General features: G+C 34.8%; 1 protein-coding gene across 10 annotated transcripts; it reads left to right on the plus strand.

The window, feature by feature from the left end:
• Positions 1–1,672: 1,672 nt before the first annotated feature.
• Positions 1,673–11,418, plus strand: LOC127810444 (protein EI24 homolog). 10 transcript variants are annotated; one of them, XM_052349935.1, is made up of 12 exons: positions 1,673–1,854; positions 1,953–2,018; positions 2,711–2,861; positions 3,055–3,107; positions 7,927–8,061; positions 8,201–8,264; positions 8,373–8,458; positions 8,562–8,644; positions 9,166–9,242; positions 10,280–10,395; positions 10,855–10,966; positions 11,114–11,418. In XM_052349935.1, exons 1-11 carry the CDS (start codon positions 1,688–1,690, stop codon positions 10,913–10,915), a joined length of 1,059 nt encoding a protein of 352 aa, XP_052205895.1. In that variant the 5' UTR covers positions 1,673–1,687; the 3' UTR covers positions 10,916–10,966; positions 11,114–11,418. The 10 variants fall into 10 exon arrangements, with proteins under 10 accessions (XP_052205895.1, XP_052205896.1, XP_052205898.1 ...); XM_052349936.1 differs by having other exon boundaries at positions 11,117–11,418; XM_052349938.1 differs by having other exon boundaries at positions 11,169–11,418.
• Positions 11,419–12,278: the final 860 nt, after the last annotated feature.

Here is a 12,278-nt window from a genome sequence, read left to right on the forward strand (position 1 = left end):
GATGAGACTTTATATTAGATGTCGTGTTATTGTAAATGTATAATACGTTAATACAAAGTGTTACTAAATGTGTCAAATTTGAGGGCTTAAATAACATTTTTGTTTGGGTTTACATAAAATTAGGACAAATTATATTGCTAGTCCTTAAACTTTATATTATGTGACAAATTAGTCATTCTATTTTAATTTTTGCCATCTTGATTACTGAACTTTGATACCTAATTAAAATTTAATTTTTCTTTTGATTATTTATCAAATTCTATTAATGAAAACTAACCTAAAATATATTAATATAAATCATAAAATTACTTAATTGTGGGGTTTATATTAATTTTAACATCGATTGATTTTAGGGTTCATATTAATATATTATAGGGTTCATATTAATATATTATAGGCTAATTTTTGTTAATAGAATTTGATGAAAAAAATAAAAAAAGGTGACAGAATTTTAACAAAAGCTAAAGTTTGATAGTTATGGTGATAAAAATTATAGTATAGTAACTAGTAGTTTGTTACATAGTACAAAGATAATATACTTTAATTTTTTTTACCCTATAAAAGTATTTAATATTTTTTTCTAAGTAAGTAATTAATGTTTTTGTATGTCAAATAAATGAAGTACATTTTTAAACAATTCAAGAGATCAGTGTAATAGCTTATCGTATATTAAATTTTGATAAATAGACAATTCTTCGCATGTATACTATTTTTATCTCTCGTCGACGATTGCTACTTTTATTTCTGTTATCATCAAGATATAATAATATATATTTTTTTTTGCGTAGGACGAGTATTTTGATAGAGATGCAAAAGAGTGTGTTTGTGAAGTCTATGGGAAACTTGCAAGGTAAAAATTGGTTGGGGGCATGGGGTGAGATCACTTGTAGATCTTTCAATGTTTAGTGTTTGAAATAAAATTATAATCTCAATAGGAAAATAAGCATATCGTAGTTTGGAGTGGAACTTTTCTATTTATAAAGAGAGAAGAGACTGACAAGTGAAAGGAAAATTACAATCTTCGACAAATATTTCGAGTTCTCTTTCGAAATTATAAACGAGGATATCGAAAGATCTCTCGAATAGTAATTGTCAAATGACTAATGAATTATTGAAAAGGTTTTTCAAATGCATCAATAGAGGTTCTCGAATAAGGTCACCTGGTCGTAGTCTAATTTTCTTAGGGTGGGAGTGAAGTCACATGGATTGAAATCCCTCACAGGTCTCTCACATGTAAGGACACTCATGGATTGAAGTCCCTCACGAGTGAGGCTATTGATAGAATAAAGTCTTATTGGGTTTTTCACGAACCTTTCGTATAGATTTCTTAATAAATTGTGAATTTATTTTCTTAGGCTTAGGTTTATCCTTAAGCATGAATCTCACTTTCTTAGACATAATAATTTTTTTTCTTTAATTTCAACCAAGTTCTAACGATAGTTTTATCAATTTTTTTATTTTTTTCTCAAGAAAAAGAATGTCATTGATTAATTATTTTTATCTATTTTTAACGGTCGGAAGTGTTAGTTATATTTTTTCAAAATAAAAGAGTGATCCCTTGAATTTGATTTAATACACCTTTATTATTTTTGGTTAGGGGAACAGGTGATATTTTTTACAGTTATAGGGGCTTCCGCTCAATTATTCCTAAATTCCGTTTACCTCCTGTGAGACGCCACTGTTACAAATGGCTACTGGTTGTATCATCGGTCTCCTGATTTTCTCTCTCTCAAGGGAAGGCAGAGGGAGTCTGATGGAAGCTTTGGGGCCGAAGCTAAAGCAAGCATCGCTGTCCTGGCTCGAGGGTTTCAGAGACGCTTGTTGTCTCCACAGGGCCGTTATCTACTGCCTCAGGTATTCTCTCTCTCTCTCTCTCTCTCTCTCGATCACTGTTTTAGCTGCGCGCTTTTGATTTCTGATGTTTTAATTGTTCGTGTCGTTTTGGAATTTAGGTCGAGACAGCTCGCGATCCGAACAGGGCAGTGTTTTCTATTGAACGGTTTGATTTTCTTAGGAAGGTAATCTAAAGCTCCTCTACTTTTGGCATTCTAATCTTACTGTGCAGATAGATTTGTGGATATTATGTCACGTATTTTTTTGTGTTTGCAAGATTGTATTTATGTTCCAAATTGGGATTTTGAGATTAGTATACAGTTTCTGAGTTGGTTAGTTTTGGTTGCTCACAATTGGATTCCAGTTGAGTCAGATTGGGCTAGTAGTGGGTGTTTGCTTTAGTATTGTTAGTGTATGAATCCGCGTGTTCACTTTGTTAGTAGTTTGTCTTAGCTTCAACTGATTCTTCAATTGTGTAGCACTGCCATTTTGGGTGTGTGAAAATTTTTGGAGGAGAGCAAGGGAATTTCGCCACATGGATATCCTCAGACAGTTTCTTGTAACTAAAATATGAAAAAAAGAAAAAAAGTAAGCATACAATTGAGAAGATAAGTGCTAATTGCATGTGATAGCAAGTCACTTTTAATATTTTATTTTTCATGCCTTCATAAAAAGAAAATATTTCTTTTGTTCTGAGTTTTTTTTTTTTTTTTTTTTTTTTGGGGGGGGGGGGGGCGTAAATTGTGCTGTTTATTATTATTGTTACTGAAGTCTGTAAATATCTTTTGCTTAATATTGTTAAAGGTTAATCTGCTGAAGTTCAGTATTCACTTTTGTACTGTCAGTTGATTTATTGGTCTCAGACGTTACATTGCAGTATCCTTATTTTAAACTCAGTCATCATTCCAACGCTACAATGGATATTACCTGAGCAGTGCATGCAGACGAGTTATGGAGGACAATGCTCATTTGGAAGTGTTTTGAAATTTTATTCCTTCTTACGATCTGGACTCCTACAGCTCTTCTATGTGAGTAGCATTTAATAACCATGTAGTCTTATGTGATTTTTAAGTTATTATACATTAGAATATGTTTTTGTACTGGGTGCCATTTTAACTGTTTCCTGGGTATTGGGTAATACTTCATCATTCTTGTGTAACATTGTTATTGTCATCTCTGGAAGAATTTTCATTTTTATTTGCATCCGGGTATCTCTTGTAGGTTTCGTGGTTCTACCCTTTGTATATATTCAGCTTTATTCTAAGCAATCTGTGGTAAGTTCCTTTCCTTTTGTCTTGCCCTCGCCCTTTATTAATTTTTATTTATTTATTTTGGCATTACAAAACCTGACTACTGCTTTTTTTCCCCTTTTGCTAAACTGTCAGTAAATGTTTGTTACTCCATGTTAGTTTCACATTATCTAGGAGTTAAACTGGTGGATTTTATTTTTATGCTATGTTAATCAATGTTTTAACTACTTTTCACATACTTATCTAATCTAGTGAAAGATGCTTTTCTGGTGACTTCTAACTTTTACATCTATATCAGTACCCTTGTTAAAAGAGAAAAGATAATGTCAGGACACTGTTGAAGAATCCTGTTCTACAAATGCTGGCAAAATTGTAGTAGTAGAGATTTGTAAAACTTAATTTCATTCAACTCAATGATGCCTACTCAATCTGATTGAACTAAACCATGCCTTGTTCCAACAGTTGGAGTTGGCTTCATAAACTTTGTTCACTGTGTTCTGGAGATTGATAATCATGGGAGTATGGGAGAGGGAACTCAGTGGAGTTTGGACATCGTTGTACAATAATTATACAATTGGCTACTATTATTATTTGACACACTTAAGCATGTGAGTTTTTGAATTAATATGTGGATGAAGCATGATGTCTTTGTGGATGAAAATATTGAATGGCCCTTGTTTCTGGGAAGGAGCAACAGGATATTTACGAAATTCTTTGGAGCCATATTTCAACAGTGATTGGCACTGACAATAATGCCAAAGTCAATGGGTGGGATGTACCTGTTACGCACCTCCACCTTGGAAATTGAATGATCTTTTTGCATGTTTGAGACTCTGAACGATACATGTTAGAGCATTGGCTTAATGGTTGGTGGTCCTAGCCTTAACTTTTTTCAAGCAATTTTTAATAGAAGAATAAAGGTTAGAAGGTTTAATTTTTTGTTTAATAGGTTCTGATAGTGTAAAAAGTTAAAAGAACTAAGAAGAGAATTAGAAGAAGGTGCTAGTTATCAGATTCAAATTCTTTTAGGAGTTAGGAGGCATCACACTGGGGATTGAGTTGCAGCTCGTATTTGGAAACTTTGGGAGTTAAAAGACTCTTTAAATGAAAGCTCTGTCAATGGGCCCTTAACTATATACTTTCTGATTCTGTTGCTTTCTTATTAACATCAAGTAGAACTGAGAATTTGTGCAGAATATGGGACTCAATAGTTTAGGGATGGTTTGGTTAAATAGAAGAGAACCAATGAAGGCTCATTTAAGAAGAGTGGATAGAATAGATCAAGTATTTAGCAAAAAAGGTAGCAGTAGATCAATGGGAGACTCTTAGGTGCAATACGAGTTATAACTTATAAGGGCCTTACAGAAGATAGGCCATAGATAGAAATACAACAACAACAACATATCCAGCCTTTATCCCACTATGTGGGGTCGGCTACATGAATTCTAGACTTCCATGTATTTCTGTCTTTTGTCATATCCTCATTTAGATCATATATTTCATATCAAATTTTAATGTCTCTCTCAAAGTCTTCTTGGGTCTACCTCTACCTCTTTTTGTGACTAATTGTTCCATTTCATCAACTCTACTCACAGGAGCGTCTCTTAGTCTCCTTCTCACATGACCAAACCATCTTAGTCTAGTCTCTCTCATCTTTTCCTCGATTGGCACTACTCCTACCTTATTACGAATAACTTCATTTCTAATTTTATCCTTTCTTGTATGTCCGCACATCCATCTTAACATCCTCATCTCCGCTACACTCGTATTTTGCTCATGCTGGTATTTGACTGCCCAACATTCTGAGCCATACAGCAAGACTGGTCTTATAGCTGTCCTATAAAATTTTCCTTTCAATTTTAATGGGATTTTACCATCACATAACACCCCCGATGCATTTCTCCATTTTAGCCAACCTGCCTTAATTCTATGTGCGACATCCTCGTGGATTTCTCCATCTTTTTGAATCACTGATCCCAAATATTGAAAATGGTCTTTTCTTTGTAAGATTTGGTCTTCTAATTTTATTATAACATCATCCACTCTTGCATTTTTACTAAATTTGCATTCCATATATTCTGTTTTCTTTCTACTTAATTTAAATCCCTTAGATTCTAAATTGTTTCTCCACAACTCAAGCTTAGTGTTCACTCCTTCTTTTGTTTCATCCACCAACACTATGTCGTCTGCAAATAGCATACACCATGGCACATCTGTCTGAATATCTTTAGTGAGTTCATCCATTACTAAGGCAAATAAGTATGGACTTAGTGCAGAACCTTGATGCAGTTCTATTGTAGTTGTAAATAGTTCATTATCCCCTCCGCATGTTCTGACCCTTGTCTCTACACCATGATACATGTCCTTAAAGGCTTGTATATAGGCTATTTTGACTCCTTTCTTCTCTAAAACCCTCCATAATACTTCTCTAGGGACCCTATCATAGGCCTTTTCTAGATCTATAAACACCATATGTAGGTCCTTCTGATAATCTTAATACCTTTCCATTAGACGCCTCAGTAAATATATAGCTTCCATTGTTGACCTACCAGACATGAAACCAAACTGATTTTCTGACACCTTTGTTTCATTTCTGAGCCTCTGCTCTATTACTCTCTCCTAGAGTTTCATGGTATGACTCATTAATTTAATTCCCCTATAATTTTCACAATTTTGAATATCTCCTTTGTTCTTGTATATAGGAACCAAAATACTCTTCCTCCACTCATCTGGCATCTTTTTTGATTTAAGGATGGCGTTAAATAGTTGCGTTAGCCAGGAGATGCCCTCTTCTCCCATGCATTTCCATACTTCTATTGGTATATTATCTGATCCCACTGCCTTATGATTTTTCATCTTTTTTAAAGCTTGCCTTATTTCATTTGAACTTATGCGTCGATAGAATGTGTAGCTCACATTCGCTTCGGAGTTACTAAGATGTCCCAACCTAACTCTTGTGTCACCACCATCATTGAATAATTTTGTGAAATACTCCTTCCATCTCTCCTTAATTGCTCCCTCATTTACTAAAACATTTTGATTGTCATCTTTTATGCATTTCACTTGATTTAAATCCCGTGTTTTTCTTTCTCTTGCTTTAGCTAATTTATATATATCCCTTTCTCCATCTTTTGTATCAAGTCGTTTATATAGATTCTCATATGCTTTTGACCTTGCTTCACTAACAGCTCTTTTTGCTGCATTTTTTGCTTCTTTATAATTTTTTTGATTTTCTTCATTGTTGCATTGATATACCGCCTTATAGCAAGTTTTCTTATTTTTAATTTTCAATTGTACCTCTTCATTCCACCACCAAGACTCCTTAAGGTTAGGGGCTCTACCATTTATCTCTCCAAGGACTACCTTTGTCGTGCTTCTCAGAGCATTAGCCATTTCTTTCCACATTTGGTTTGTCTGTCTTTCTCCATTCCATTCCTTTCTACCCCTTAATTTTTCTTTGAAGATTAGTTGTTTCTCCCTTTTTAAATTCCACCACCTGATTCTTGGATTTTGTTTTATGTGATTTTTTCTCTTCCAATTTCTTACTTGGACGTCAAGTACTAGAAGTCTATGTTGAGTAGTCAAACACTCTCCCGGTATCACCTTACAATTCCTACAACATAACCGATTCTCTTGTCTCATGAGGAAGTAATCTATTTGGGTGCTTGAGGTGATATTTTTATATGTGATTAAGTGTTCGTCCCATTTTTTGAACCTAGTATTGGTTATAATAAGCCATATGCCATAGCAAAATCTAGGATAGATTTACCCTCATTATTAATTTCCCCGAATCCATACCCTCAGTGTACCTCTCTATATCCGTTTCCGTCTCTATCCACGTGCCCATTTAAGTCACCTCCTATAATCACTTTCTCTCCTCTTGGTATCATTTGTATGAGTCCCTCTAGGTCCTCCCAGAATTTTGCTTTTATCTCATCACCTAACCCCGCTTGTGGTGCATATGTACTAAAGATATTCATAGTCATTCTTCCTAGACTAATCTTCACCATAATAATCCTATCCCCCATTCTCTTTACATCCACTACCTCATCTATTAAGCTTTTATCCATAATAATCCCCACTCCATTTTTTGCTCGATCAGTTCCTGTGTACCATATTTTATATCCAGCTTCTGATAAAGTTTTTGCTTTTTTCCCTACCCATCTCGTCTCTTGAAGGCACATAATATTAATTTTTCTCCTAATCATCACATCCACCACTTCCATAGCTTTGCCTGTTAATGTTCCTATGTTCCATGACCCAATCCTTAATCTATGATTTTGTTTTTGGCCTTGACTTTGGATTTGATTTTGTTTTTGGCCTTGACTTTGAATTTGATTTTGTTTTTGATTTTGATTTTGGTTTTGGTTTTGATTTGATTTTGGTTTTGATTTTGATTTTGGACTAGCTTCTTTACCCACATCCGTCCAAGCAAATGCGGGAACCCTTGCTCATTTATCACTACATCCGGGCGCCGATGCAGCTGCCCTAGCTCACTTGTCACTACACGGGGGCAGTGTAGCGCGTCGCTATGAAGGGTTACGCCCACGCCCAAACGATTTTTCATAATTTGTCTAGAGTTCATGTTTTGGATCCGACTAAGTTTTACGTTGGCTGTCGGCTACCTAACACAACCCTCCTCCTTTATCCGGGCTTGGGACCGGCAGTGGATAACATCCCCAGGCGGAGTTAGGCCATAGATAGAAATGATTGATGAATTAGAATTCATTTAGCTGATTCCACGTGGCAGGATTAAGGGTTGATATTATGTTGTTTTCAGACTCGATACTTTAATATTATTTTATCCAGACCTGCATTTTCTGATATAGATGCCTCAATCCAGGTATAATGACATTGCTAAGTATGGTTTTCTTGCAATTGGAAAATCCGGGCCTACTGCTGCAGAGGTTCAAAGCGCACAGGAGCAATCTAGCTCACTGGATGCACCTCAGATAAATAAAAGTACTGACCTTGGGGGGTAAATTTCTAACTTTGAATTGTGCATAGATCATGGTTTCTCAAGAGAAACAGAACTGCTGATTAGAAATTCTCTCTTGTGATAAGAGTTAAGTGGTATAACACATGAACTCTTACTCTTGTTAAATCATTTATTCCAGGGTCATGATTGGAATAGCAGAACAAGTCTATTCAGTTGTCCTGTTGAGCATCTTCTTCCTACAGGTGGTACAAAATTTATACATAGATAATTTCTGTTTTTGAACATTCATTTCAAACTCATTGCCGTTTTATATTTGCAGAGATATAAAGTTCTTTTACGATCTTTTGCAGGTATATGTTACAGGATTTGTACCATACATTGGGAAGTCACTGAATTTTCTACTTCTTTCATGGATGTATGCCTACTACTGCTTTGAGTATGTGGCAAACTGGTTCTCTTTGTTTTAATTTATTCTATTTTACTACGCTGTTCCTAGTAGTGGCTAGATGATCTCTTATTGGCACTTTATAACTTCTAAGGTACAAATGGAATTTCACTGGACTGCGTTTGGACAAAAGGCTTGACTTCTTTGAATCTAACTGGGCATTTTTTGCTGGTTTTGGTAAATGTTCTTTCCTTACTGGATATGGCTATCTGTCTATCCTTAATACTTTTCTAGATTAAAGCTACACCAGCACGGCCATGAAGGGAGTGAATGCGGAACACATGTTGGACACCTTTAAATGGGCTGTAGAGTTAAATAAAGATGACGGTCAATTCTGTTAAAAAAAAAATCTCTTTCTTACTGATAAAGGAAATCCTAGAATTTTTTCTTTTTTTTTGAGAGAGAGACATAAAAAGTAGAGGAGCTGTGTCTAGAGGGAGACAAAAGTTATGCATGCATTTTATTTTCTCCTTGTTATATTCTGTGAAGAAACTCTGCAGGGATGTCCTATGTGGTGAATTCTTTTATTACTTGCATGCACATAGCACCAATGATGCCCAAAATGCCGAAACGTTTTTCCTTCTGACTGAATACAGTGATGAAATTTTCATTAGTTCAGAGATTATGCTTTCCCGTGTATTCAACTGTCAACTTTATTCACAGCATGTTGAATCTATTGTTTGATATTTGACTTCCAGGTAATCCCTGTGTTTTGCCTATGTTCTTTTTCTCTCCTCTTGTCAGCTATGGGGTCATGGCTATACTCTTTCCACTGGTATAATCTGACTCTTGCCATCTCTCATTTTTTAAAATTGCTCCTTGTAGTCTCTCTTAATGTTATTCATTGAATTTTTAGTGCTTCTCCCCTGAAATAATCTTTACAGAGCCGTTTTTAAGTATGTAACATGAGATAATGAATTAAGTCATTATGTAGTTATTTCAGGGAATTAAGACCATGCATAAGAGCTTACACTGATCCTGTTTGACCTTTTAATGTCGAGATCTGGTAAATTGCTAGTATCTTCAGTGTTTTAGGTCAAGGTATATAGAGTACATGGTACTTGGCTGGCTTGACTTTTTCTTATTCCTCCAGCTGTAACTTCTTGGCCACATCAAAAGAGTTTTTTTAATCCTGGTAATACTATTTGTACACTAACTTTTGACACTCATAGAATATAAATACTTATTCAAGGAATTAACAACACTTACTCATAAATTATCAACTACTTTTCAAAAATTATAAACACTTCAAAAATTAAAAGTGTTCTTAATTTTTGAAAATTATAGACACTTTTACATAATAACAAATATTTATTTTTTAAAAATATAAACACTTTTTACACATAGCAAAAATGTTTATAATTTTTAAAGAGTGTATAATTGTTGAAAAGTGTAGTAGATAATTTATGAAGAAGTGTTGTTAATTCTTTGAAGAAATACTTACAATTATGCGAGTGTCAAAAAGTCAAGTGTATTAGTAACATAACGGGTTTCAATCTTGCCCTTTTAGCTGTATGGGCCCAGAGGTATGATGCTTATACTCGTGAGACTGCGTTTTCTTTTTGTCACATGTCATGTTGTATGGTGCAGGAGTCCATTAGATACCAATATATTTATGAAGAATGCTTAATAATACTAAAACATTACACTCCTTGAATTTTAAGTCTCTTCCTCTGATCTCCATCCTTTTGTTTTCTTTCTGAGTTGCAGCCGCACCCCCCCCCCCCCCCCCCCCCCCCTCTCTAAGCTTAAAGAATGTTTGCGTTTACATATATGCTTGCACTGATAGATGATAACAGTTGTACTTGGTAGTTTGTTCTGACAGCAGCCGGCTCAGATGCTGACAAACTCATTACTTCACAAAGAAGAAAGTGGAAGGGTGATGGTTTGGGAAGGCTTCCAATATTTTCTATTGCAGATTATTTGTCGTAAGTTAATTCACATCTCTTGGCTTAGAAGATTAATTGGGAGCTATGTAATATATTAATATCCTTGTTTTGATTTGTAAAATATACAAACTTGGAACTCATTTTTCATCATCTCTATATTTAATGCCCCAGATTTAACCAAACTGTCACAACCCAAACCTAGTTGACTGGGGAGGTTTTTGAGTGTATTCCATTGTCCCGCGAACCCATTAATCACCTTTAACTACTACTTTTGGGTGAGGACCTCTGATATTTCTCAAACTGTTGGGTAAACCGAATTACTTATTTCACATATTCTTCTTCTATTTGGTAACAAAAATGTCTAAGCAGAACTGTTTCCTGCTTCTCCATTGGAGATAATCAGCGATTGGTCATCCCGACATCTATTATCTACTATTTAGTCCATAGTTTGGGTCAAAATTCATTCTTCCTTTTATAACCTATCTCCTTGCGCTGTAGGATGAAGGTCTTATCTTTCCTTCGACGCGGGGCACAAATGCAAGACAGTAAGGAACTCTGATAAGAAGTTTGACTTAATGCGGGACTCTGCCCATCATATATATATTGATATGTAAGTCGAACGAGGAAGAAAACTCTTTCACACCCAAACCACACGCATCTTTCTTTCTCCCGGATGTTCTTATCTTGAGCTACTCTATTTCGACACCTCTCTGCTGTTCGATTTTCTGCATTTTGATTTATCGCTCGTGTATTTCAGCAGATATATGTTCGTGAAAGCCATAGTTTGAGACTTTCTGCTGATGTTTTACAAGTGCAGCCAGCTCAAGGAGAGGTAACAGCAGCAGGAGCAGCAGCTTGGGGGGTAAGTAACCATTCAGACATTGATGCATACATAGTGAAACAGTGGAGAAAGCCCTTCTTGCTCAAGTTACATAGATTGGTTCGTTGGCTTCGGTTGGATGTGGGATTTGACATGTTTATGCATTTGATAGAGAGGATATAATATGTTAATTGAATCCATATTTGTGCCAATATAGCAGAATGTTTGGCCCTTGGTATTTAGTTATTCAAGTGTGGCCCTCATTCACTTCATTCATAAATAAATGATTTGTTTTTGACAAAATAGCACTTATCTTAAACACGGAAATGCTACTTAGACATTGAAGTTTGACATTTGTATTGATATTCAGCATTGATATAATCTGAAGTATAAGACATCAACTCAGAGTGACAGTACCAGTGTCAAACTTAAGTGTTTATATGGTATTTTTGTATTTTAAACTCTTTCACTAAAGAGTAATGCTATTTATTTAGATTAGAAGTCTATCTTTAGTCTAGTAGATATTTTTTTATTGAAAAATAAAAAGGTGCATAAGTAAACATGAACATTTGCACTTCTTTAATAATAAGAGGATGCGATCTCTAATCTAAATGAATAACATTACTCTTTAAAAGTCGCCAAACTAAATTACTTTCCTTTGACATGTCACCAGGCTTGCCAGAAAGGGGTCTTGCTAAGCATAAGTACCCACAAAATCCTTGGCAAGAAAGGGGTCTTGCTAGGCATAAGTACCCACAAAATCCTTGGTTAAACCAACGATTTTATTCTAAGTATTGAGTCGTTGGTGTGACCAATGCATTTTTACTTGGCATAGATCTATTGGTTTGCTAACCATGCCAAGCTGGTGACATATCAAGAAGAATGGTATTTCCGTAATTTTTTTTATGAAATGATGTTATTTTGTGAATTTTTAAAAATAAATGCTATTTTTTTGGTCAAAAATTCTAAAATAAATAATGAATAAATATTCTAAAATAAATAATAAAAATTCTATATCTATAAAGTAATTAGTTTTGCTCAATCCCCATCTTATTTGTACTTATAAAAATAGGCTTTGTAAGACTAATATATAAGGAGAGTA

This window comes from Diospyros lotus, chromosome 9 (assembly GCF_014633365.1).
Source record: "Diospyros lotus cultivar Yz01 chromosome 9, ASM1463336v1, whole genome shotgun sequence".
NCBI lineage: Eukaryota > Viridiplantae > Streptophyta > Magnoliopsida > Ericales > Ebenaceae > Diospyros > Diospyros lotus.